Source organism: Talpa occidentalis, unplaced genomic scaffold, assembly GCF_014898055.3.
Source record: "Talpa occidentalis isolate TD23 unplaced genomic scaffold, MPIMG_talOcc4v2.1 talOcc4.3, whole genome shotgun sequence".
Taxonomy (NCBI): Eukaryota; Metazoa; Chordata; class Mammalia; order Eulipotyphla; family Talpidae; genus Talpa; species Talpa occidentalis.
In genome coordinates, this window is record NW_023603184.1 from 148,143,591 (window position 1) to 148,168,996 (window position 25,406).

The window sequence follows — 25,406 nt, forward strand, 5'->3', positions numbered from 1 at the left end:
GAGGTGTCTGCTGTGTCAGGTGACACAGGTCAGCTGCCTGCGTGTTGCTGCAGGGCCACCCTCTGGGGCTGCTTATCACCCCTGCCTCTGCAGAGAGCCTCCGCCCCTCCTTTTGCCCCAGACTCCATCACCTCCCTGGCTGGTTCTTCCCGCGACAGGGGCTGGCTGGGGTGTCCTGCACTCTTTGGAGTAACGGGGTACTTCTCCCGTCTCCCAGGAGGCCATTGGTATGAAAGGATGTCAGCAACATTCTTATTTCAAATAGGACTTGTAAAGCCTTTTTGGCGGGGTGGGGGGCATCCTTACACGTCATTTTTTCTTATCTCCACGCGGGCACAGTGGACGGTAGGGGCAGTGTGCCCCTCTGTGTCTCTCTTTTCCCCTCCAGCGTGCAGAACGTGGTGCCCCTGGTGCCAGGAGTCCCCCTGCTCCGTTCCCGCTTGCTCGTCCTCTCCCGTGGCCATGGTTGGGTGTGCCCAGCATAGCCTGCTCCGGGACTGCCGTGGACATTCCTATGTACGTCTTGCTGAGGAGGAAACAGGCTCATGTTTCTGTGGGTGCGTTGCTGAGGCAGAGGGTGAATGGACGTTGGTTGGGCAAGACTTTTCCAGAGCGGTTGCACAGAATTTGCATTCCTGCTGCTTCACACCCTCGCCAGCACAGGTCCTGGCCTCTGTGCTGGTGTGGGCTCACCAGGAAACTCTGCCCTTGAGTGTTTTTTCGTGTCTTGTCATCTGTGAAGTAACTGTTCAGGTCTTCCTTCTGTCCGCTTTCCTGTTTGCTGGTCTGCTCTGTTCTTGCTACACATGCCTGAGAATTCCCTTCTGTCTGCCGCCCTCCTGGCCCGCCTCAGAGGTCCGTCCTCGGTGCTGTCCTTTCTGTTGCTCTCTTGTCTTCCCAGGGCCAAGGTCTAGGGGTGCTTTGACTCTGGGATTTGTGGGTTTCCATCTTAGCACCCCATTGTTTGGCTGTGCTCTTCCATAGGTGCTGAGTCTGCTTATCCCTCATGCACCTGGCCTCTCCTCCCAAGTTCACTGTGTTACGTACTTTTAGTTTGCATTTATCTTTGAAATTTAGTTATGTGAGCTGTTTCTCACACGTTTGCTTGAAAAATACAGTGTATCTTTTGGTTTCGGAAATCTTTCTTGTGTTGAGGCCTGATTTTGGGTCTAGTTCTGTCTGCTTAGGAGCTATGGTATTGGCTTCAGTCCAAACACAGGCCCCGCTCGTACAGCTCGGAGCTTCCTGCCTGCTCAGGGCGGGCAGGGACAGGCAGCAGGAGACAGCTCACCTCTCTCCTGGGTCTGCTGTTCCCTCAGCCTCCAGCCTCGGGATCGACTGGAAAGTGCTGTCTGGGATCCCTCTGGCAGAGCCACCGCAAGTCCTTTCCTCCTGAAGCTGCCCACCCTCACACCTCCATCCCCTGATGTCCCCCCACCCCCAAGACCCCACCCTCACACCTGGTCTTTGGAGCAGCTGAGGAATGTGGATTCGGGCTGAAAGGAGTTAGAGCAGATCAGCAGGAAGCTGAGATTTGTTGGCTTTTTTGGGTGGGAGTCTTCTGGCCTGAGAGCTGGCCTGGTGGCCCCAGAACGGCTCAGGAAGGTGCTGTCCTCGGGAGCGCCCGCCTTGGGTGAGGTCAGGTAACACCTGAGGTCAGGACACAGAGCCTGAAGTAGCTCCGGCTTGTGGGGTCAGCCATGACTGGCCCTCTTGCAGACGAGTGGGGGTGGGGGGGGTCCAGGAGGGGCAGCCATGTGCGCACACACGGCCTCCTGCCTGCACTGCACCCGGTGCGCTGGCCCCTTTGATCCATAGCAGCCTATCAGGGAGCTCTGGCCACCCCTTTTCCAGAAGGGAAGCAATGCAGTAGGCCCAGCCAGCCCTGCCCAGTGGGAGTCAGACCTGAGTCTATCTCCACAAACCAGAACCAGAAAGGCTGTAAAAAAAGGGGGAAAATCAGGTTCTTGGACATTTTTCTCTTGGCCAGTGTTTATTCCCTGCGGCAGCAGCCAGTTTGAAGAGAGGATGTCATTTGTCGCTTGCTTTCTGAGCTCACTGTCCACTGTTGCCCAGTGGAGCCCATTACCACGAGCTGAAGCGCCCCCTCAGGCACGTGGAGGGGGTGCCCACGATCCTCCCCAGCGACCTGTCTGAGTCCTGGAGTGATGAGAGGCTTCATCTCCTGGTGGTCATCTTGGGAGCAGTCAAAGCAAAAGCAAAAATGGAATCTCATTGTTCTCGTCTGTAAATACCCTGTTGCATCACTCCCAGTGTGATCCCCGAGTTATGCAAACTATTTTTCTGCAACTGTGTTTACTGTGCTGATAAAAATGTTCAAATATTAAAACTCACTTTGGGGTGAGTAATGGAGTTGTTTGCCGAGATTTTATAGGCAGACGGCTGCTGCTGAGAATTCTGTAAGCACCAACACCTTGGCACCTGCCAGCTCCCCCCGCCTCCCCTGACCCCTCTGTGCACAGCCCCCTCGGCCAAGCTCACCCAGCCTGCCTTGTCTCTGTGGCCTTTCGGTGTCTGAAATAGTTTTCTTGTTTCTCTCTTGCTGGGTCATTCTGTGTGAGCAGGAACCTTGCCCGTGCGGGTCCTTGAGCCCCCGGCGAGCAGGTGGGCCTCACATGTCCTGAGTGTAGGCCGTTGACGTGCCCTTGTCAGAGCGGCCTGCCCACCTGCCATGGCTTCTGCGACTCTTCCGCCCGGCCCGCCGAGGCGAAGGTGTGACCCGTGCGGGTGTTTGTGATTTGTTCCTTCTTACCCCTCTGTGGCCGAGCTCTGTAGGCAGTTTATGGGACTCGGAAGAAATCATCTGTTGACGTAAGACACTGTTTCTGAACTTTCTGAGTCAGAAAGCTCATTTCATAATTTAAATTGGGGGTTCCTGATGTAAAGCTCTGAGATAGGAGAGAGTCCAGAAGTAAGGTCACGCCCTCTCCGGGTGAGCCCGGGGTGGGGTGAGGGGCAGACGCATCCTAATGCTGTGGGGGACACGTGCCGCCCAGGGGTCCTTGGCAAAGCTGGGAACGGGGCCTCTCGGCGCGTGCTCCAGGCGTGGCAGTGCAGACGCGGGCGCCCTGTGCAAGACTCTGCTGTGGCTGTTTGACACGGAAGGATTTTCAACAGCCTGGAATGTTCGCGGCCAGGGAGCGGGCCGGGTTTCCACATGGTGGCGCTTCCAAACTGCGGAGCCTCAGGGGCAGCGTGTGGCTGCCCCACCTTTACTGATTGTTTTTGTAACCATCTTAGGGCAGGGGGCTCTCAGGAGGGAGGGACACACGTGAAAGCCGGACTTCGGACTGTCCCTTTGTGCATTTCACTTTGGATCCCGGTAGCTATTTTGTGTCACTATTGACAGGTTGTGACTTCTTAATTTTTGACAGACGTCAACATTTCATCGAACAGGTTTCCAGGGGGTACCTCCTCTCGGTACCTGAGGGGACCCTTCTGCCGCAGCTGTGTTGACGCTTGAACATCATCTTTTAAGACTTTGCCAGCCCGCTGGGTGGGAGATGGCACAGCGGCCAGGCAGCCTCTCATTCAGTAGCCTCTCATTCATTTCTGTTTCTTCTGTGAAATGCAAGTTTGTAAGCTTTTTTATAAAACCCAAGCTTTTCACTGTCAGGTCGTGACCCGTTTCCATGACACCGTCGGGCCCTGGCCTCTGGCCGGTCGTTGGTCTGCTGGAGTGTGCGTGGGACGCGGTCCTGGCGACGTGGCTGCTCCCGCTGCTCAGTGCTGAGCACAGCCGCGGGCACTCGGGGGGCATCGCACTGTTCTCCTTTTAGAAAAATGTCCCGTGGCGCATGCTGTGTCCCGGCGCTGGACAGCGCGCGCCCCTGGGCTTGCTGTGGATGTGTGAGCTCATCTGATTTTGGGCTTGAGGCTGGCCTGGGCTTTTAGTGACCCGTGATAACCGTTCTTACGTTCTGTTCCACTGACTGAGTGAAACGGTAACTTTTGTTTTAGAAACTGTGGTGAAGTCGGTTTCCGGGAGTCCCGGGGCTTCTTGCAGCCTGCTGTGTCTCTTTCCAGGTCATCACCCCGTGCAGGAGACTCATCCTCTGTGCTGACAACAGAAAGGAGATGGAAGACTGGATCGCAGCCCTGAAGACCGTTCAGAACAGGGAGCATTTTGAGGTGAAGGAGCGCCCTGCCCATGGTCCCAGGCGTCTGCCCTCCCACTCCGAGTGCCTGCCCCGGCGCCGACCTTGGCACGTCTGTGACCGAAGGCTCGTGCTCGTCCTCCCCACGCGCCCACAGACTCAGCCCTGGCTGCCCCTCTCCTGGACACTTTCCTGCGTCCTGTCCAGGTCCCATGTCGGAGTAGGGGGGGCTCACCTTTGCCCCGTCTCCTCTGCAGCCCACCCAGTACAGCATGGACCACTTCTCAGGGACGCACAACTGGTACGCCTGCTCCCATGCTAGGCCCACCTACTGCAACGTGTGTCGAGAGGCGCTGTCGGGGGTCACGTCCCACGGGCTGTCCTGTGAAGGTGCGGAGGACCCTTCCTGCTGGGGGCGGTAGCCCAAGCAGGTGGAGGGTGCACGGAATCCAGACACCTCAGACGCCTGTGGCTCCATCCTACTTCCCTTCCCTCCCGAGGAGCCCTTTGATAAGGCGAAGTAAAACGGGGGATGGTCTAAGGAGAAACGAAGAGGAAACGGGGAGGAGAGACCGGACAGGGCCTGTCAGCCCCTCTGGTTATTCCCGCTCTCTGGATGGGGGGTGGGTGGCCTCGTGGGTCAGACACCTCTCCCGGGCGGGGCCAGAGGGCCGGGTGACCGGCGCTGCCTCTGAGGCGCAGCTGTGCCCCTGCCCACCTGCCCCACCTGCTGTCTGGGCATAGTAGCCCGCGGATTTCAGAACAGTTTTCACATTTATAACTGGTTGGACAAATCAGAAGAAAATGACTGTTTTGAGACACAGAAAACCGTGGGACATGTCGGGTGGGATCCTATCAAGAGGTGTGGGCCTGGCTGCTCCTGCTCAGCCAGTGGTTGGGAGGGAGGAGGGAGGCCTGCTTGGCCCCCGAAGCCCTCTGGTCACTCAGGCCCCTTCCAAAAAGCCGGGTATCCCTGCTCTCGGCACCTTGTCTCCCTTCTAGCCGCTGCATTCAGGGGCTGAGCTCCTTACCAGCGAGGGCCTCTCCTCTCCGACTCCCCCAAAACCCAGGGCCCTCACTGGCCTGCTCTCGGCACAAGCCATGAAGGTCCCTGTGCCCCTCCCCCCACAGTGTGCAAGTTCAAGGCCCACAAGCGGTGCGCCGTGCGTGCCAACAACGACTGCAAGTGGACCACGTTGGCCTCTATCGGCAAGGACATCATCGAGGATGAGGATGGGGTGCGCATATGGCCCCTCCCTGTGCTGGCGGGGAGCTGCCCTGACCCCTGTTCAAATCCCAGGAGGTTTTCACTTGCGTTCTTCCCCCAAGTATTTGTGCCAGGCTGCCCCCCGCCACCCCGAGGCCGGCTGGGGTCCCACCCTCAGCTGTGGGTGTGGAGAGGGCTGTATTGGTTGGGTTCGTCCCGAGCATTTTTGCCTGCGGGCTGGGGGCGTGTGTGCGCCTGCCGGCCACAGCCCCTCTCTGCCTGGCTCGCAGATCTCCATGCCCCACCAGTGGCTGGAAGGGAACCTGCCTGTGAGTGCCAAGTGCACTGTGTGTGACAAGACCTGCGGCAGCGTGCTGCGCCTGCAGGACTGGCGCTGCCTCTGGTGCAAGGCCATGGTGAGTGCGCCCGGCGCCCGTGGGCTCCCTCCCAGCTGGCCTGCTTGCCCTGTGCCTGCGGCTTCTCCCTCCTGCAGGGAGAGGCCGTCACCCTGGTGGGGCCTGCATTCTCTTTCAGGTGCACACGTCCTGTAAAGACTCCTTGGTGACCAAGTGCCCGCTGGGCCTGTGCAAGGTGTCGGTCATCCCTCCCACCGCTCTCAACAGCATTGATTCCGACGGTGGGTGTCCCCTCCATGCACACTCTCCTCCCCCACTCCAGGGTGGGTGATGCTGGTGATTTTGAGGTGGGGGGCAGAGTTGTGTGCCCAGATCCAAGGCGTTGAGCACACTTAGGACTTGGAGGTGATAGATGTGGTTGGCTCTTGAGCAGAAGCTGACCATGGAACTTCTGCTCTTCAGCATCTGGTCTGCACCTGGTGACAGGTGCCAACCAGCACCATTGTGTACCTGTGCACACCTGTCCAGGCGCCTTTAAATTCATGTTTGAACATGTGTCGCTGGAAAGGTGGGAGACCGGGGTGCGGGTCTCAAGAATTCCACTCTCCAGATGGAGTGTGTTGGGAAGTGGGGTCCTTGCAAGATTCAGCACCTGTCATGTGCAGTCAGGCTGGGGGGCCCCTCCCCCTCAGGCAGTGTGCGGTACAGACTGTGATTCGAGCTGGTTGACTGGGGGACGGTGAGAGGGTGTTAGCATTCGACCGAGTGCTGGTGTATCTTGCCTTCAGGCTTTCCTGTCCTTTTCCATCTCACACCCAGGCTTCTGGAAAGCCACGTGCCCTCCGTCCTGCACGAGCCCACTGCTGGTCTTCGTCAATTCCAAGAGTGGGGACAACCAGGGGGTGAAGTTCCTCAGAAGATTCAAGCAGCTGCTGAACCCCGCCCAGGTCTTCGACCTCATGAATGGAGGCCCGCACCTTGGGTAGGGCACACGCGTCTCTCCTGGCATGTTCACATGATGCGCACTAATGCGTTAAAGAAACAGGGCATTAGAGTTGCCCGACACGTCTCCTCCTGAGTCCAGTCGCAGAGGTGCCCCTGGCAGGGCTGGCCAAGGGGTGTGTCCTGCAGCTTCTGGGTGTGTCTAGGTCACGCACACACCTCGCCAGCTTGGGTCCTGGGTCCTGGGTCCTAGTGTGCATCTGGCTTTCTGAGGTCAGTAGTTGCAGACATGCCTCCTGTTTCTTGTGCTGAATGTTGAGGTGGGAGCTTTGTCCTCAGTTTGCAGGTCTCAGGGACATGTGGGTCTTGGGTGAGGCTACCCCTCTCCTTATCTGCAGCTGGGGGTCTGAGATATGTTTCCTCCAGTTCTGTACCTTCTGCGGGTTTGTGAGTTGCACGTCAGCAGAGGGCCCTCTTGCTTGGAACGTAGTTCACGGTGGGGCAGCGGGAGGGACTGCAGGCTGCTCTTCCCGTGTGCTTATGGGGCTGCTTCTAGAGAGCATGTTGGGTTTGGAGCAGGTGCTGCTGGGACATGAACTGGGGCACCAGTGAGGAGCTGAGCAAACCCTGCTCCTACGGGTGCTGCTTCGCCCCACTCACAGCAGCTGTGGAGGAAGTCACATGGCGCCTGTGGTCTGTTCTGCAAATGAGCAGTGTTCTGCAGATGCTGCAGATGGACGCAGGGTGTGTCCAGCCCAAGTGATGCAAGAATCACCTCATAAAGCGCAGTCAGCCCCATGGGGGAAGCGTCCCCCAGGCACCAGCCGTTAGCCTGTGAGCTGCACAGTGGGCTTAAGAGGGGTGGTCTCGAACCCCCCAGCTGGTGTGGGTGTGCTGTGCGTGCAGACGAGGCCCCTCGAGGTGCTGTTGGCGTTGGCTCAGGACATCCCATTTCTGGAAGCATCCCTGATCTCAGGGGTTTGTAGCAAAGCTTACACGAATCTCCTCCTCTTCAGAGAGCGGGGGTCAGAGAGGTCAGTGTTCTTGAAGAAGCACACAGGCCAGAATGCCACCTGCTTACACCTGAGGCTGGTGCCGGGGCTGTCCCTGGAGGTCAGTGGGGCCTGGCTCAGGTGCTGATGGCCAGGTTCTGCTTGTAGGGGGCAGGTCAGACAGAGGTCAAGGTCGAGGATGGGTGGCTTCTCACAGGGAAGGATGGTGTGCAGGATTTTCGGGAGCCTGGAGGAGGGGCTCACAAATCAGATCGGGGCTCCTGGGGCTCAGCTCCTGGCGCTTGAGGAGAGGGCGTTTCCATGTGTGTTCAGAGGTGGGAACACTGGGCAGAAGGTGGGCAGCTGCTGGCCAGGGAGACAGAGGGAGTGCCTTCCCTGGGGACAAGGGGCCACCTTCTCAAAGCTGGACACTGGCTAAGACCTTAGGAAGCTCCTGCTGGTAGCGTGAGTTGGGACTTTCCGAAGAAAGTGTCAAGTGGGCTGCAGCCTCTTTCTTGTAGGGGCTATGAGGGCGGCATCTAGGCCAGCACTTGGGGGTTCCAGGTCTGGCCTAGTAACCAGTTTGAGGGTGGCACTGCCAGTCTCCTGGGGAGGAGACCCAGGATGAGGTGGCACCCGGGCCCTGTGAGCACCAGCACTGTCTCAGGAATGCGGGGTGTTGGCCAGGCTGCTGCGTCTCCGTGGCCCCTGAAGCCAAAATGCGGAAACGCCGCTCAGGGAGAGGGTGAGGAGCGGGCGGAAGGCCACGGGCGAAGGCCACGGGGGTCCCAAGGGAGACTGAGTGACCGGGAGGCATGTGGGGAGGATGTGGGAGTGAGTGCCTCGGGAGAGGGTATGTGTCCATCCTGTGTGGAGGGACAAGCAGGGTGTGGACAGCACCCAGCACCTGGAGCTGCTGGGCCGTGCCAGGGCTGCCTGAGTGTGGGGCCTGGTGGGAGGCATTGCCCTCAGGCTGGCGAAACCAGCAGACTGGGCCTGGGCACCTCAGAGATCTGGCCTCCTAGCAGCTGTGCCCAGGAGGGAGTAGGCAGGGTCAGCCGTGAGGAGTACAGACGGGCCTGGCCATCAGTGGTCCTTGAGAAGGTATTTTCTTGGCCAACGTTGTCTTTCCTCTGCAGCTTACGCCTGTTCCAGAAGTTCGACACCTTCCGGATTCTGGTTTGTGGTGGGGATGGCAGTGTTGGCTGGGTCCTCTCTGAAATTGACAGCCTGAACCTTCACAAGCAGGTACTGGGGTGTGGGGTCCTGGGCCATGGGGAGTACTGCCCGTCAGGATTGTGGTTTCCTTGTCCCTGGGAATCCTCGTCCCCTGGAGTTCCCCCCTCCCCTACCCTGAGGACCAGTTGGGGATTGTAGGGAAGAGCAGGTGGCTCGATGGCGTCGTGGGGCCCAGAGGCTCCTAAGTGAAGGGAGCTAAAAAAGAGCTTTCCAGAACCAAGGGTTCTGGTGGGAAGCTGGTCTCATGGGGGCTTCCCTCCTGCTTGCACCCCTGCCAACTCTTCGTGGGGTGACCATAGAAGCCACTGCCTGGCGCCTCCTGCTTTGGGGAGGGACAGAAATGGATTTGCACCTCAAGGGGTCTATTAGGGTCTATTTGACTCAGTCCTTGTATTGTAAGATAATTTCCTGGTCATTTAAAAAGTAATCATTGAATTTTTTCACTCCCCCCATGGATTGCTGTCACTGTTTAGACCCTCACTGTCATATGCGCGTGGGGTAACGCACCACATGGCTTTCATTTCACGACCTCGTCCACCACGTGACTCTTGGTCCTGCTAGTCCATGGTGGACTCGTCCGGAGCCAGTGTGGGTGGGTGCGGGTGGTGCCTCCTGTGGGCTGCACGGTCCTTGTGCCTCGAGGTCCCCCGCAGGCTGTCCCCGGAAGCCCGGCACACCCTGACGCTGCCTCTGGGGCTCCCCATTGAAGTGGCGAATGTGCCAACTGCTCCCCGCAGCTGTGCTGATGGACCTTTCTGATGTGGCGTAAAACTCCTCCCCCTACTCTGTCCATTTTGTTCTTTACTTCAGGCCCATGTATGTGGGCCCCAAAAAGTATGTTTTATTTTTATTTAGCTACTGGTGAGGTCAAGCATCCCAGTTAACTTTGAACTTTTAAGTGAATCTCTTGGGCATATTTTTTCGGCCGGTCTTTTTAGGGTACTATTTTTTCTTCCAAAACCCTCAGCCTGACCTGAGTCTGGTTTCCAGAGAGTTCATTCTCTCTCCAAGCCCTGTTAGTGGCAGTGGACACAGTAGGTGGGGTGGACGCCCTGTTGTCCCGCTCTGGGCAGGGGTGAGGTGGCGGGTGGCGGGGCTGAAGGGCCCCTGTGCTCAGGAGGGTGTGCACTGCCCCCTAGTGGCGAGACCGAGCAGGACACTGAGTTCTGGTACAGGTTTTGTTGCCTCTAGGATTATTCACAAGCTCCTTATCACCTGCTGCTGAGCTCAGGGAGGTTTCTCTCCTTTGGCTTTCTGTGGCACCAGGTCTGCTGGCTGCCCCTTCCTCCTCCCCCCCCCCAACCATGCCAGGGCCCCCCTCTTTGTCACATTCTTCCTCCAGCCCTCTTAGACTGGCTTTTGCTGCCATCTCTATCTGGGGACCCCTGCGAGGTCTCTTTGAGCCGTGGGACAGAGGTGTGGCTGCCCCTGGCCTCTCCTCAATGCCTCCAGGCCCTGCGGCCTGGCCTTTCCAGCACTGAGTGCACTGCTCAGCTCCCTGCCCATTGCCCCACCCGCCCAGTTGTCCAACAGAGATACCTGCAGTTGTTCTTGGTGCTCCTCGGCCTCCCCCCCATTTCTGGTTAATTGTCCAGACCACACCGTGTGGCTGGCCCCGGCCTCTGTCCACTCCTTTTGGGACCCTTTCCTGTGGCAGCTCCACCTGTGCATCCCCTGCACGCCCGGCTGTCCTTGGCGGCTCCTGACTTTAGGATAAAGTCCAGACTTCATTACGTGGTTTGCCAGAGCCTCCACTTGGGCTCCTCCTGATGGGCCTGGCTTCCTCCCTCCGGACACCCTCCTTTCTGGGTGGTGGTGTGTCACAGCCCCACCTGCGGCCCTTTCCCCTTGGGCTCCAGGAGGCCAGCACTGGCTGCTCTCTGCCTGGACCCGGGCTTCGTGTCCTTGCCTCACCTGCGGGAGGTGGTGCTTTCTGCCCAGTATCCGCCTCGCTCTCCTGGCCTCCCTGCTGGCTGGGTGGGTGTCCCACGGAGATGCTGACCCTCCCCACAAACTCATGTTTGAGCCCTTGGGTGGCTAGATGGCGGGTGTCCCGGCAGCTGTCTTGCAAGGACAGGAAACCCCCCAGGACGTGTTGAGGGGAGTGAAACAACTCTAGTGACGGGTGACGGTTTGGGAAGATGGGCTCGGCTCCTTCGTGGGAAAGGGGTTGTCATGACTGGGGAGACGGGGGTTCGGGGTTTAGGACCAGGTGTGTGGCTGTGGGCCTGGAAGTGAGCAGGATTTTGGAGACGCAGATCAGAGAGTCCCAGAGGACTGATGGTCAAGATGTGGAGCAGATGCAAACCTGCCTGCGGGGGAAGGGCTGGGGCAGCAGGACAGTGGCCGGCTTGGGCTGTGAGATCCGCGCTGCGTTAGGTCAGCTCTCCGGCCCCTCTGCTGCTGCGTGGTGACCAGTGGTGGCTAATGCCATGCCTTCCCCTCTGCCCGTCAGTGCCAGCTGGGAGTGTTGCCCCTGGGCACTGGGAACGACCTAGCCCGTGTGCTGGGCTGGGGCTCGGCCTGCGATGACGACACCCAGCTCCCTCAGATCTTGGAGAAGCTGGAGAGAGCCAGTACCAAGATGCTGGACAGGTGAGTGGCCAGCACCCCCTGCACACTTCTGCCACAGCTCTCCTTGACCAGATGCTCCCGGCCCAAAGCCCTGGAGACCGGGGTCCCCCTGGAATCACTTGGAACATTTTGACTTGGCCAGGAGTTCCTTTTCTTGGCGGCAGTCTCTAACTTCTGATCAGGCTATGATAATGATAAACCCAAACAGGCCGGGTTCTGCGGGTGTCCAGGTCTCTGGGGCCACTAGAGAAGGTAGCCGTGCCACCTTTGGCCTCCTCTGATGACCGCCACAGGCCCTGTCCCTTGAGGACCAGCCTGACGCCCCGTGTTCTGTTCCCAGAAGGCTGCAGGTGGGCTGGGTATCAAGGTGCTTTGGCAGAGCTGCTCCTTGTTCTGGGCACACGTGTGCCAGCCTTGGAATATGCCTGCCGTGCAGCGTGAGGCTGTGCAGCAGGACCCTGCTCTGCCCGCTGCCCCAGCTGTTCTTCCCCTTGGAGGGAGGTGACTGCCTTTGGTGCTGGTCACTGCGGGGCCCCGGAGCTGGCTGCTGGTGGAGCATCCACCTGGGCCGCCGGGATGCAGCGTTGGGGGATGCCTGCCCCTCCCCAGCGAGCTGAGTGTCCTGTTAGTGGTGCTGCTTGTTGTCAGAGAGGAGCCAAACTGCGGGGCAGGGGCAAGGCAGAGAGAGGGCTGGCAGACGGGTGGCGTGGTCGGGAGATCCGGTCTCGGGTGGGAGGGTGCAGGGCCTGGTGGCAGCGCTGACTCAGCCACCTTGGTGTGTGCAGGTGGAGCGTCATGGCATACGAGACCAAGCTCCCTCGGCAGGCCTCGTCCTCCACCGTCACTGAAGATTTGAGCGAGGGCTCCGAGGTATTTCCCCTCCCCGTCCTTGGTGGTGAGCCACTCCTCGAGCCCCCCCCGCTGCAGGCGAGACCTGCCGAGGCAGACCAAGGCTGAGTGGAGACTGGTGGACTCTCGACGACCTCGTGGGCTTTGGGGTGGTCTGGGGCATCCTGGTGCTGCCCCAGGATTTGGGGTCCTTCCTGGTTTCTAGGTGCACACCGTTCTCTGCTCCTCAGCTACCCCTGCACGGGTATGTAGGGCAGGCCTGCAGGCCCCCTGCTGCCACCACCCCCTGGCTCTGGCTCTAGACCCCATTCCTCCGCGGTAGTGCCTGTTGCCCGCCCTACCTCCCCTGGTACCCTCAAGGCCCAGGGGTGAATCTGTGTTCTGTGGGTGTGTGGCCTGGCGCTGGGCACAGAGCTCGTCCTGCTGGGTGAGCCACCGTTGCTGAGCAGGAGGAGGGTCAAGGAAGTGGGCCGGGGTGGTGGTTGGCAAACGACAGCTCCCAGGCCCGCGAGCGGAGGCTGGTCCGTGTGCCCTGGGAGAGAGAGAGCCTGCCTGCAGAGGTCTGTACTGAGGCCTTCCAGCTGATCGAGTTCACTGACCACTCGCCAGGACCTGAGGAGAGGGGCAGGGGGACTGCGGAGGGCAGGGTCCATGTGGAGAGGAGGAGGAGGGTCTAGGGCTGTGGCTGGATCGAGCCACGTTCAGGCGCGGGAGTGGGGACGGCAGTTGCCAGCACTGAGTCCAGCTCAGGCTGGAGAGTGGGAGCTGCCCGAAAGGGCCGTCGAAGCTGGGTGCTGCTTTGAAATGCTCAGCTCCAGATAAGCGTGTGCGGCGGATGAGCGGGTTCTGGGGACACCTCAGGGCGTGGCAGTCCTGGAGGCCTCTCACAGCCCTTCAGGCCTAGATTGACAGCTGCCCCACTTGTTTGGGGTGGTTATAGGTGCAGCAAATTCTCTTCTACGAAGACTCGGTTGCCGCCCATCTTTCCAAGATCCTGACCTCCGACCAGCACTCGGTGGTGATCTCCTCGGCCAAGTGAGCGCCCAGCCGGGCCAGGGGTTCCCGCGTGGGCGGCCAGTGTCCAGCCAGGACTGGCTCTAGAAGTCTCCTTCTGCATTTCCTCCCGCAGAGTCCTCTGTGAGACCGTGAAGGACTTCGTGGCTCGGGTGGGGAAGGCCTACGAGAAGACGACGGAGAGCTCGGAGGAGTCGGAGGTCATGGCCAAGAAGGTCCGTGCCCTGGGCCCCGGGGCGAGGGGTCTGGACGCAGAGGCACCTGCTCCATTCCCTGTGTTTCCTGTGCAGTGTTCAGTCCTGAAGGAGAAGCTGGACTCACTCCTCAAGACCTTGGATGATGAGTCCCAGGCCACGTCCTCGCTGCCCACCCCGCCCCCCACCATTGCTGAGGAGGCGGAAGACGGGGATGGCGGGGGCGGAGGCTGCAGCGCCCCCGGGGACCGCGCCGTGGGCTCGGCCTGCCCGGCCCGACCTCAGATCTTCCGGCCCCGGGAGCAGCTCATGCTGAGAGCCAACAGCCTGAAGAAGGCCATCCGCCAGGTCATCGAGCACACGGAGAAAGGTAGCGGGGCTCGTGCGGCTGCGTGCGCCGGGCTCCGGCTCCCCTGAACTGGGTGACTGCAGACGGGACACCCTTGTGGGCCAGAGCCAGGCGGTCCGGTGACTTGCGGCCTGTCCAGTTTACTTCTGGACGCCTGACGCCTGGTTGCCTTCCCCCTGGGCACACACCGGGCTCTCATCTCCATGGTGCCCGTGATCATGTCTGATGCGACGCTGCTGCCCCATGGGCCCGGGGAGGGGTGCCTGGGGTTCCAGAGTGTGGAGGCAGGGTGGAGAGGGGCCCCGCTGGAGAGCATGTGCCTCTGGGCCCATGCTGGGGAACCAGCCCGAGGCTGGGGGACCTGCTCCCCGCAGGGTCTTCAGGTGGAAACTGTCAGGTGGCGGGCAGGGCCTGGCAGGAGCATGGTGTGTGGCCTTGTTGGGTTAGAGGTGGGGCTGCCCTGCCTGGCACTTGGGACTGAGGTGCAGTGAGGACACCCGGAGAGGAAGGCCCTGTATCAGGAGAGGCAGGCTCTGGGCTAGTGAGGTGGGTGCGGACCAGGCACGGTGCTGCCTGAGGGGCGGAGGCTGGTGAGCTGGCAGAGGCGATCGGAGACGCGTCCAGCCCATGGGGTCCAAGGCAGGACAGCTCCTCCGCCTGCTGTCCAGGTGGCCACAGCGGACCGTTGGTGAGACCAGCCTACACAGCAGTTAGGCCATGTAGGACGAAAGGCTCGCCCCCACTTTCTAGACTTGGTTTAACCAAGCTTCGAAGAGAATACTGAGAAACCACATTGACCCGTGAACCTTGTGGCCTCTAGTGCCCCAAGCTCCCCTCAGCAATCTCTTGTATTGGCTCTTTCTCGTGGCCCTGGAAATCATTTCTTACCCTTTCCACTCACTGCAGGCCCTGCCCAGCCTTGCCTTTCCACTCTGAGCCCCCGGCCCTGCTGCTTCCCTCAGTGAGGTCCTGGGCCTACGACCTTCCACCTCCACTGTCCCCCTTCTCTCGGCCTCCAGGGGCCCTCCTCCCTTCCCCTCCGCTCCCCCCTGTCCCCAGCCTCTCCATCCTCCCCTCCCCACCTGGGCACGAGCCCAGGCCGCGGTTGTCACGGTGTGCAGGCGCGCACCTCCTTGAGGACACGGGGAGGACGGCCCCTGCGGGTGGAGGCTCTGTGGGCAGGAGCCCCTGGTGCGCCTGTGGGTGAGATGCCCACCGCTCAGGGTCGCTCTGCCCTTGTAGCCGTCGATGAGCAGAACGCCCAGACCCAAGAACAGCAGGGCTTTGTCCTCGGCCTCGCGGAGTCAGCGGAGAAGAAAGACCTGAAGCCGGACGACAGAACGTGTGCCAGCGAGAGCTGTGGTGCTGCCAAGGCCAGGAGCCTCCGCAAAGGTAGCTCAGCCCGCGGCAGCGGAAGCCAGCTTGCGGGACGCCCCCTCCTGGTTGCTTTGGCCTCGTGGCCTTAGAGGCGCCTCGTGGAGGGCCTGTGTGCGGCTGCCTGGCAGGCCCTCAGGGCCTGGTAACTGGAGGGGTGTGCTCTCCTCAGCCCTCCCTGTGCACGCCCCCGCCCCGGGTGCCACCTCTGGCTGGTCACCTGCTGAGGGTCCCTTCTGTCCTGGAACAGACCCCTAGTACGTGCCCCCGACGTGGCGTGCTCCTCTGAGCCCGGCATGAACAAGCCGCCAGGCGGTGTCTTCACCATCTCTACGGCTCAGGACTCTGCCCATGCTTGGGCCCCCACAGTCCTGCCTGTGATTGGCGGTGCCCCCACCTCGGCCTGGGTTGCCCTCTACAGGGGGTCCAAGCTGTGTGGCCCTCCCTCCTGCTCAGCCTGGTCCCTCCCTCTCCTCCCAGCCCTGCGGCCCTTCCGCCTGCTCTTCTCTGGAGGCGCTGCTGTTTCTGCCATGTCCCCCTTGCAGCTTCCTCTCTGTTCGCAGTGGCCAAGGCCCCGTGTGAGAAGCTGATCGGCAAGGGGAGTTTGTCCTTGGGCAGCTCTGCCTCCCTCCCTCCCACGTCGGGAAGCCGTGACGGCCTGCCGGCGCTGAACACCAAGATCCTGTTCCCCAGTGAGTGTGGCCCAGCTGGCGGCGGGCGGGGCGCAGGCGGGTGCCCACCTGAGACCCAGAGGCCCCTCTGGACACTGGGTCTGGGGGATGGGTGGGACTGTTCTCTGCCCTCCTGGAGCTCAGGTCCTTGGAAAGAGACTGAACTGCCACGTCCTCTCGGGTATGAAAAGTGCCCACAAAAGAGCAGACGCACGTCGCCTCCCAGGGGCCTGGAAAGGTGTCGCGGGGGAGGCGGTCCTTGAGCGGGTTGGGTAGGCTGGTGGGGGACCCACTCTTTGCACCGTGATTGTGGGGGACAGCCAGCCCTGGGAGGGATGCCAAGCCGCCCTCCTCATTCACTTTTGGGCTGCCCCACGAAGTCAGGCAGCTCCTGTGACTTCTGGGGTGGTGGTGGTGGGGGGGTGTGGGTGTGTGGAGTGGCACGAAGGCTCAGAATTGCCCCCCTCAGCCATCTTCAGTGGATTGCAGGTCTCCTGGGTCTGCTCCCGCCAGCCATTTGGCAGTTTCTAGGCATATCTCAGTGGACTGACAGAACATTCCAGAAGCTCTTGGAAAATGAGGCCAATAGGACATATTTAGTCAGTCAGTGACAGAAAGCTTATTGGAGGAGGGATTGGTGGAGTGATGGAAGGCAGGATTCCGTCTGCCTTAGTGTTCATGACAGGTACATTTTAAATAAGTGCGGGTGCCATGAGGGTTCAGGCCCCCCGAGTGTTTCCTGATACTTAACTGCTTCCCCTGAATTCCGCCTTAAGATGCTGTGCAGTTGAGCTCTGTGAGCTTGTGCCTCCGACGTGGTTTCCTCTCCACTTGCTGGGAGCTGTCCGTAGAGCCGTTTCTTTAGCGCGTCTCTTCGGTACTGCTTTCCGCTTACTTTGTTCACGACTGTGGAATCACGATGCTGATTTCTGGCCCCAGCGGGTCAGCAGAACCTGGACATGGTTGCGCCGTTTCACTTGATGGCATCACGTACGGTTCAGTTGTCACAGCAGTGTCCCGCAGAGCATCGTCCGGCCCCGCAGACGCGTCTCCTCGCTGGTCCTGACCAGGTCTCCTCTCCTTTCAGCCGTGCGGGCCGGGATGTCCGGGTCCTTGCCTGGAGGCTCCGTCATCAGCCGCTTGTTAATTAACGCTGACCCCTTTAACTCGGAACCGGAGAACCTGTGAGTATCCAGGTGACCCGCGGCCTCTGTAAAGGGGATGCTGGCGCAGAGGTGTTTTGGGTTTTCCAGCGAGGTTCCGGACTGTCCACGAGGGTGTCCTTGTCCAGCTGGCATTGACTGATGAGGAAAACCTGGGACTCGGGAGGCCTCAGCTGACGCGTGTGGCTGCAGGGGGTGCCGGGCTCTGGTGGTCCCGCGTGAGGTGGTCTGCTGCTCTGAGGTCCTGGCGGGCCCAGCGGGGCTGTGGCTTCATGCTCGTCCTTTGTGTCACCTGCAGCGTCTGTGGCCGGCCAGTTGGCGCCTCTTGCCGCTGTGCCCTGGTTGTGCCACAGGTCTGTGGATTCCAGGTCCCCGCTGCCCTGGGCTTGGGCCCGGAGCAGGGCAGCCTGGTGCTCGGTGCTGCCTCCGTGGCGTCTGCAGCCTCAAGGACGTGAGTGCGAGTTCAGAGGAGTATGTTCTTGTGTGTGAGAGGCCTGTGTGGAGACAAACCACGCTTTGAAAGCCCATCCTTCTGGGTCTTTCTTTCTGCTGGCAGAGAGTCAGTTCTGCAGAGCTGGTGGCTAGGGGTTCAGAGTTGCCCACCACGTGCGTGGTGTGTAGCGGAGGCCTCGGGCCGGTGCCTTGCTGCCCTGGCCTTGCCTGCCCGTGCGCCCTTGGTCCACCTGGGGTGGTAGTCCCGGCCCACTGCATCATTTCTTCAGCAAGACCAGTACCCACCATCTTTCAGGAGCAGCACCCGCGGGCACTCCTGGACTTAATGTTCTGTTTGTCCCCGTCATCTCGTTAGCATGCAGACTGAGGGGGACCCCAAGATTTCCCAGGCCTGCACGCTCTGTAGGGGTTCTGCGACCCCCCATGTCAGGGCTCTCAGCGCGTGAGGTCTTCGATGGAACAGCGTGCACGGAGAGGGGAGAGGAGGAAGAGCACTTTCCCACTGAGACACGGCATGCCCGGAGTTCCCCGTCCCCTTGCCAAACAGGCTTGGCCCAGCGGAGGCTGAGGCCCTTGTGGTGGGAGCCACAGGAAAGGGGCAGGAGGGGCCGGGCAGGTCTGGAAGGAAGGGAGCAAAGTCAGCAAGGTGAAGGCTGCCGTTGTCAGCCCCCATGCGTCTCTCCGTGTCTCTGCTCTCCGTGTCTCCTGTCCCACGTCCCCGGCGAAGTCCACGCTGCAAAGCCAGCAGACTTCATCACCCGTTTCCGTGCCCCGCGCCTCCTCCAAGGCCTCTCGTCTGCTCCGGCTCCCCTCCCGCTCAGCTCCCCCTTCATTACGTGGGGCGCGGGCCATGGAACTCCCCTTTTAATGGAGAGTTCTCTCTATCAATCCCCCCCCTTGTTTCATTTTTCCCCATCTCTGTGGTGGCAAAGACCTGGGGTACAGCCTTAGGAGATAGTCTTTTTCTGGGGTTCCATTGGGTTCAAAAGAAATAATGATCAGTCACTGGGCATTGTCTGTGGGTGACCAGAGTCCCCACTTTCGTGACGATCTCCTCTCCATGACAGTCTGAGGTCCCCGAAGCCCCCCTCGGGGCCGAGGCTGTTGGTCTCTCTCCACCCCCCGCAGGGGGCCGTCCTGTACCTGGGAACCACTGCTGGTTCCCTGCCCCCAGAGTGGGGCGCTCATCGCTGAGGCTCCGGGGCTCTGCTCACTCTGCCCGCACTGGGCCTCCCCGCCCCTGCGCCCCCTCCGTCCACCCTGCTGCCCTTCCCTGGGCTGTTTTTCTGGGCCGGAGCCGCCTCTTTTCTACGACCTGTGAACACAGAACAGTTGCATCCCCAGCTCTGTGCTCGCTCAGCCCTTGGGTAGAGTAGATGTTCCCGAGGGGATCGGGCCAGGCCGCCACAGCCTCCCGCCCAGAGGGGCAGACGTGGGGCCGTGGAGTCGAGCGGAGTTCCTGTGGAGACCTCCCTCGGGTCAGGGACACGCTTGTTCATGCTGCTTCCTCCCTTTACCTACCCGCTCTGGAGGGGAGCCAGACACAGGAGCCCGCTGGGACCCCAGTGGCCCAGGAAAGGAGTCTGGATCCTGCAGTGGGGGGCGAGGGCGGGCGGGGGCAGTGGCAGCAGCAGGGCTCTGCTGGCCTGGCCAGAAGCTCAGTGAGCATCTTATAGCAGTGGGTGCGGGGGAGGGGCTGGGCAGACGTCTTCAGGTTTGCTTCGATGGGGTCTAAGGATGTTTGGGGGCATGTTCTGAGATTATTGTTGAGCGTGTGTGTCCGGGTGACGTGGTGCAGGGTCAGCATGGCTGGCGTGGTGAGGGCAGCGCGGCTGTCCGAGCCTCAAGTCACGCGTGGCCCAGCATCGGCCTCCTGGGGGCTTGTCCATGGGCGTGGGGCCCACTGTGCACAGCTCCAGGAGCGAAGCAGCCAGCAGGAGGCGGTGTGGCCCCACCATGGCGTGCGACCGGCCCCTGGGGGCGGGGAGTGCGGTGGTGAGCCCGCCCGAGCCAGAGCCGGGGCCCACGCAGACAGGCGAGGCCAGCGGACGGGGGCTGGCGGTGGAAGGGGGTGGGCTTTCTTTGGGGTCATGAGATGCTCTGAAACGACTGGTGACGGTTACCATTGTGCGTTTAAAAGTTAACTCTTGCGCGGTTAAAAGTTGTACGTTTTAAATCACTGCGTTGCGTACGTGGTGCGTAAGTCACGTCTTCATGAAAGCTGTTAGCAGAAAACCCCTAAGCGGCTGGCCCAGTCCTGCCTGCGGCAGCCTCGGGGACACAGCTACAGCCTGACCTCCCGCCCTTCGCAGCGAGCGCTACACGGAGCGGTGCGTCATGAACAACTACTTCGGCATCGGCTTGGACGCCAAGATCTCTCTGGACTTCAACAACAAGCGGGATGAGCACCCCGAGAAGTGCAGGTAGGTGTCGGCCTCCCGTCCATGGCCTGCTCCCCCTTTTTCCTTCCGCAGGGAGCGCTGCCCTCAGGAGTGGGGCACTGAGCAGGGTGCTGGGCAGGGGCATGGACCCCAAGCGCCTGCGCTGAGAATGCGGAGGGCTCGTGCAGGAGGCCAGCCTGGAGGAGGGGGCCATGCCTTAGTCTGCCAGGTGCGCTCTGGGAAGCCAATGCCTGGGGCCTGCTGTGGGGCAGGTGGCCGTGCGCTGAGACCTCGCTGTGTAGACTCCTGGGTGCCAGCCCGGTGTAGGCGGGTCTCCACGGGGTCCTGTGCCTTCACAGTAGGGCGGGCCCGCCTCCACGACACGCCCTCTGTGGCCACCCTGAGGACTTCCAGGGGATGTTCCCTTCTCCCCCGCACTCACCACCTGCTTGCTCCTCTGGGTCTGGGGTGGGATGGCGGAAAGGAAGGGGCTGCCCCGTATTGAGTAGAAGCTCCCCTCCTCCCCGGGAGGGACACAGCAGTGTAGCCCCAGTGTCTTCTGGAGGGCGAGAGGTCAGCTCCCACGTGGGAGGAGCCCCAGGGCGGGTCTGAAACACCCAGGGCAGTGGAGGGGAGGGAGTCCACCTGGGAAGTGCCTGAGCTCAGGGTGACTGGGGATTGCTGGGACGCTGGCTCCAGCTTGGCCTCGGAGCGCTCGGGTGCAAGGCAGGGTGGCCCTGCCACCGCACGTGGCGCTCGCTCAGGCTGTTTGTGTCGTGCCTTCGTGCAGATGCCGTCCAGGGCGGTGGGCGAGGAGGGGGCGGCTGCAGCCTGTGCAGGGCCCTGCCCCTGGCGTGATGCTGTCTTTGTACCAGGAGCTTGGGGCGGGGGAGGGATTGAGGGAGTCCCGCGCCTGCAGACCTGGCCCGAGGGGGCAGCGGGAGCCGTGCCAAGTTGCCTGCCTCTGATGGGAGACTCGCCACCTGTTGGACACAGCGGGGCAGGCTCGGTGCCCGTGAGGGGCACAATCAGCTGCTTCGCCTGAAATGACCAGGGTCCGCTGTGTCTTTCCGTGTGGACAGACCTGCAGACGTGGGCCGCTTGGCCGATGTCCCCGTGGTCTCTGCAAGCCAGAAAAGGAGCCAGGATTTAAAAAAATTCCATGAGGTTCTACGTCCTAATGTTTTGGCTCTGCAGAGTACAGTTACTTTCTGGGGAAGGTTGCTTTCTAGCACGAGGACCGTTCTCCACACGGGTGGCGCCCTCTGTGCTCCGTCGCCCTCCCTGCACTTGGGCCCGCAGAGAGCCGAGCCCCACCTCGGTCCCTGCTTCCGTCTCTAGGAGTCGAACCAAGAACATGATGTGGTACGGCGTGCTGGGGACCAAGGAGCTGCTGCACAGAACGTACAAGAACCTGGAGCAGAAGGTCCTGCTGGAGGTGAGCGGGCACCCGCACCCCACACTCCTCCTGGCCCAGGCGGCCTCCCCACCCCGTTGTGGGGGGAGGGGGAGGGGAGAGCCATTCATTGCTCTTCTCTGCCCGCCCTCTCTCCTCTGCTCAGTGTGACGGGCGGCCTATCCCGCTCCCCAGTCTCCAGGGAATTGCAGTCCTCAACATTCCCAGCTATGCTGGAGGCACCAACTTCTGGGGAGGCACCAAAGAAGACGATGTACGTGGGGGTGCCAGGCGGCGGGGGCGGGGCGGCCAGGGCAGCATCCCTCACGGAGCTTCAGCCGCACCTGGCGCGCTCCGGGTGCAGTCAGTGATGCACAGGGTGGGGGGGGGAGGGGCGAGCGGGAGTGTGGGTGCACTGGAGAATAGGACAGAGCGCCCCACGCGGAAGAGGGAGCTGAGCAGACTGGGTGTGGTGCAGAAACCGGGTCCAGCCCTGGCTGGGGTGGTCTAGGAAGGCTTCCGGGAGGAAGGGACGTCTCGACTGAGACCTGAACACCTTCAGGTTGCAGGTCAGGTGATGGGGGGGTGTGAGGGTGGTGTCCTGGGCAGAAGGAAGTAGTGTGACGGCAGGGTGCCAGTGGGTGCTGGGAAGCCAGCACTGGGTGGGGACACCGAGCCAGGGCTGGGGCTGGCGGGGCTCCCTCAGCACACAGCAGCTGTTGGAGGAGTTCAGCTGCCCCTCGCTGGACCTGTGCGGAGATCGTGCTGGGGCTGCACGTCCGTCAGCTAGGGGTGCCTTGGGGAGACTGCAGACGGAGGAGGGAGACCCGGGCACGTGCCCGCGAGCCGAGGCCTGGGGTCTCACCCCAGGGGCTGGCATCAGGATCAGTAACTTCAGGTGGGAGGCGGCCCCTGAGCAAGAAGGGGGCAGCCCTCGGAGGTGGGGGCGGCAGTCAGCTGTGACTCGGCCTTTCAGACCTTCACAGCGCCGTCCTTCGATGACAAGATCCTGGAGGTGGTGGCCGTGTTCGGCAGCATGCAGATGGCCGTGTCTCGCGTCATCAAGCTGCAGCATCACCGCATTGCCCAGGTACTGGCCACCAGGTGACCCTGGGGGTGGGAGGGGCTGGGCCTGTGTTCCCCTCGGTGAGCTCCCTCCACTGGTGTGCGCAGACAAGGAGGTGGGTGCTCCCTGGGGCCACCCGCGGCTGCTCAGGGTCACCCGCCGCGTCTGACAGCCGGCAGGTGTGCCTTCAAAGTCGGGCCACTTGTTCCCTCCTCAGCCCCGGCCCTGACTCTGTGGGTGTCGCCCTGTCCCCTGCTGAGATGGAGGGGGCCAGGCTGGGGCAGCAGCCTGAGCATGGGGAAGGCGGGTGTGTGTCCGGCCAGGAGAGGTGCTTGCGCCTGTCTTCTTGCCCCGCTGCGGGGGCGGGGCGGGCTGCGGTTGTGGGTTCTGGCGAGGGGTCGGGAAGGGGCCGTGTGCATGGGAGAGGGTGTGCTTCAGCCAGGAGACCGGGGGCGTGGAGCCTTCTCGTCCTCTCCTGCATCCGCCCCTGCCTGAGCTGCTGCGGAGCGTGAGCGGATTCCTCAGCCGGGCTTGGTTCCGAGCAGCAGGAACCGCTGGCCACGCACTGGGTGCCTGTCACGTGTGGCCCCAGCCCCGGGCCCTCAGTGGTCACGAGTTCCCACCGGGCCTGGCTCGTGTGATTCCAGATCCAGTGCTGGGTGCAGGAGGCTTGGGGGGCTGGGACAGGCCATGGGCACCGTGGGGTGCGGTGGCCGGCTGTGGGCGTGATCCCCATGTCAGCTGCACACGAGTGACCCTGTGTGCTGTCTGCTCAGTGTCGCACGGTGAAGATTTCCATCCTGGGGGACGAGGGCGTCCCTGTGCAGGTGGACGGGGAGGCCTGGATCCAGCCCCCGGGGTACATTCGGATCGTCCACAAGAACCGGGCGCAGACCCTCACCAGGGACAGGGTAAGGGCGGGTCCTTTGTGCGGGCACCTGTACCTGCACCCCTGCAGGAGGCTGGGGTCCAGGGTTTTTTATTCACCCATAAAGTGAATGGGGTAGTGAGTTCTGGGACCATTCTCCTGCCCAGCCCAGTGGGGTCTCTCCCTTTACCGCTGCTCGGCTGTCGGGGTGTCAGCCTGGGAGCGGGTGCTGGTCAGACCATGCGCCTCTCAGGAGGGTGCTGGCGTGTGACTCTGGGTGCTTTGCCCCAGGCCTTTGAGAACACCCTCAAGTCCTGGGAGGACAAGCAGAAGTGTGACCTGCCGCGCCCCCCGACCTTCTCCCTGCACCCGGAGATCCTGTCTGAGGAGGAGGCCACCCAGATGGAGCAGTTTGGGCAGGCGGCTGGCGCCCTCATCCACAGGTGGGTCCTGCAGCCAGCCTCCTGGGCGTGGCGAGTCCTCCGTCCGACCTGGTGTGCGGGCTGCCGCCTTGGGCTTGCGCAGCCCTGGCCTCACCCTGCTTGTCAGAGGCCGCGCGGCGCTTGTGTCAGGGCAGGGTAGACGCCACGTGTTCGGGACCCGCGGGGCATCCTGCCCGCCTGGCTTCCTGAGAGCTGCCACTCAGGTGCGGCACCTGTCCTGGGGAGCAGAGGCGACCTGGGGGCCCTGGGGCTCGGCCCCCACCCGTCCCTTCTCCTGGGCTCCTCACTCCCAGTGTCACCCCATGTGGTGACCTGTGCCTGGTAGCGCCACCTCCGCTGTCCCCTTCAGCCGCCTCAGCTCTGTCCCTCGTCCCTTCCCTGCCTCTGTTCTCCCAAGCCCGCCTGCCCGCTCTGGCATGGCTCTTGTCCTCCTGGCTTCCTCCTTCTCTGCCCCCTCCCTCCCACCACCCCAGCACCGCCCCCTGGGGCCCTCCAGGCGGTCCTTACCCCTTGCCTGGGCTCCTGCTCCGGGGTGGAGATTGGCAGCTCTCCTGGCCTTTGTGGCTCTGAGCGTCTACCCTGGCTCCACCCTCCCTGGGCAGGGGCCTGTGTGCTGACTCAGGCTCCTGCCCCATGTCTCTGCCCCCGTGGGCCCGACCAGCTCTCACCTACCTGGGCTGACAGCTTCACTTGCGTGGCTCCCGTTCCTACCCCGTCTCCTGTGCCGTCCTCACCTTGCAGCCTTGGGGCTGGCCTGGAGGGCTGTGCCATGGCCTTGTTCAGGGTTTCCAGGGTCAGGACAGGTGGCTCCACAGCTCGCCTACCCACCAGCCTCTGGCCTGCCACTCCCTCGGCCCTAGTGGCCCCCTCCGGTGGGGCAGCTGCTTGGGCTGTGCCCCCCCAGTCTGAGCCATTGGCTAAGCCAGCACTGTCCTTTCTAGACCGTGTGGAGCTGGCACTGTCCCCTTCCAGGGAGGGCCCGGGGCTCTGCATGGCATCTGGGGCCGCCGCTTGTCCTGTGTGAGGTCTGAGCCTTGTTGGGGGCGCTGCTCCTGGCCGAGTCCTGAGGTCTGAGCTCTCTGTGTGCCGGTCGGCACCTGATCGATCAGCGGGGCGAGCCTGTGTCGGGGGTCCTGTGCCAAGCAGTGGCCGGAGTCGGTGTGTGGGCTGCCCCTTCTGTGCTGACACGGCGTGTTTCTCTTCTCTCCAGTATCCGGGAGATCGCCCAGTCCCACCATGACATGGAGCAGGAACTGGCCCACGCCGTCAACGCCAGCTCTAAGTCCATGGACCGAGTGTACGGCCGGCCCCGGACCACGGAGGTGCCTGCGCCTTTCCAGTCTTGCTCCCCAGGCTGGTGGGACTGGGCGTCTCCTGCATGGTGTCTGCTCTGTTTCCTCCCAGGGACTCCACTGCAGCTTTGTCCTGGAGATGGTGAACAACATGAAGGCTCTGCGCAGCGAGACGGAGCTGCTGCTGGCAGGCAGGGTGGCCCTGGTAAGCGGCACCCTCCCAGCCGGGCCCTCGCGGGTCAGACTCGGTGTTGCAGCTGGTCCGACTGGTTGGCGCTGGGCCCCTGGCCAGATGGACCCGCGCGGGGCTGCAGCCTGCGGGCCTGGGCTGAGTCTGCCCTGGGGGAGCTGCGTGGGCAGCAGGTGGAAGTGGCCTGGCCAAGCTTCTTGTGGCAAACGAGGACGTGGGGCGCCATGGGAAGAGGAGACTGGCAAGAGCACAGTGGCCTCTACCGCCCAGCCTGG

General features: G+C 62.0%; 1 protein-coding gene across 5 annotated transcripts in view; it reads left to right on the forward strand.

Moving 5' to 3' along the window:
• DGKD (diacylglycerol kinase delta) overlaps positions 1-25,406 on the forward strand; it is an 83,476-nt gene that overhangs the window by 50,521 nt on the left and 7,549 nt on the right. For all 5 annotated transcript variants that reach the window (XM_054700171.1, XM_054700173.1, XM_054700172.1 and 2 more), the window contains 23 exons: positions 4,048-4,152; positions 4,376-4,508; positions 5,250-5,356; positions 5,616-5,741; positions 5,860-5,962; positions 6,501-6,663; positions 8,755-8,863; positions 11,310-11,449; positions 12,214-12,298; positions 13,218-13,312; positions 13,407-13,506; positions 13,582-13,855; positions 15,077-15,226; positions 15,772-15,900; positions 16,967-17,063; positions 19,808-19,918; positions 21,218-21,314; positions 21,439-21,546; positions 22,249-22,362; positions 23,115-23,249; positions 23,498-23,649; positions 24,860-24,971; positions 25,054-25,146. In XM_054700171.1, coding sequence (XP_054556146.1) covers positions 4,048-4,152; positions 4,376-4,508; positions 5,250-5,356; positions 5,616-5,741; positions 5,860-5,962; positions 6,501-6,663; positions 8,755-8,863; positions 11,310-11,449; positions 12,214-12,298; positions 13,218-13,312; positions 13,407-13,506; positions 13,582-13,855; positions 15,077-15,226; positions 15,772-15,900; positions 16,967-17,063; positions 19,808-19,918; positions 21,218-21,314; positions 21,439-21,546; positions 22,249-22,362; positions 23,115-23,249; positions 23,498-23,649; positions 24,860-24,971; positions 25,054-25,146 — 2,838 coding nt within the window. The remainder of the gene's footprint in view (positions 1-4,047; positions 4,153-4,375; positions 4,509-5,249; positions 5,357-5,615; positions 5,742-5,859; positions 5,963-6,500; positions 6,664-8,754; positions 8,864-11,309; positions 11,450-12,213; positions 12,299-13,217; positions 13,313-13,406; positions 13,507-13,581; positions 13,856-15,076; positions 15,227-15,771; positions 15,901-16,966; positions 17,064-19,807; positions 19,919-21,217; positions 21,315-21,438; positions 21,547-22,248; positions 22,363-23,114; positions 23,250-23,497; positions 23,650-24,859; positions 24,972-25,053; positions 25,147-25,406) is intronic.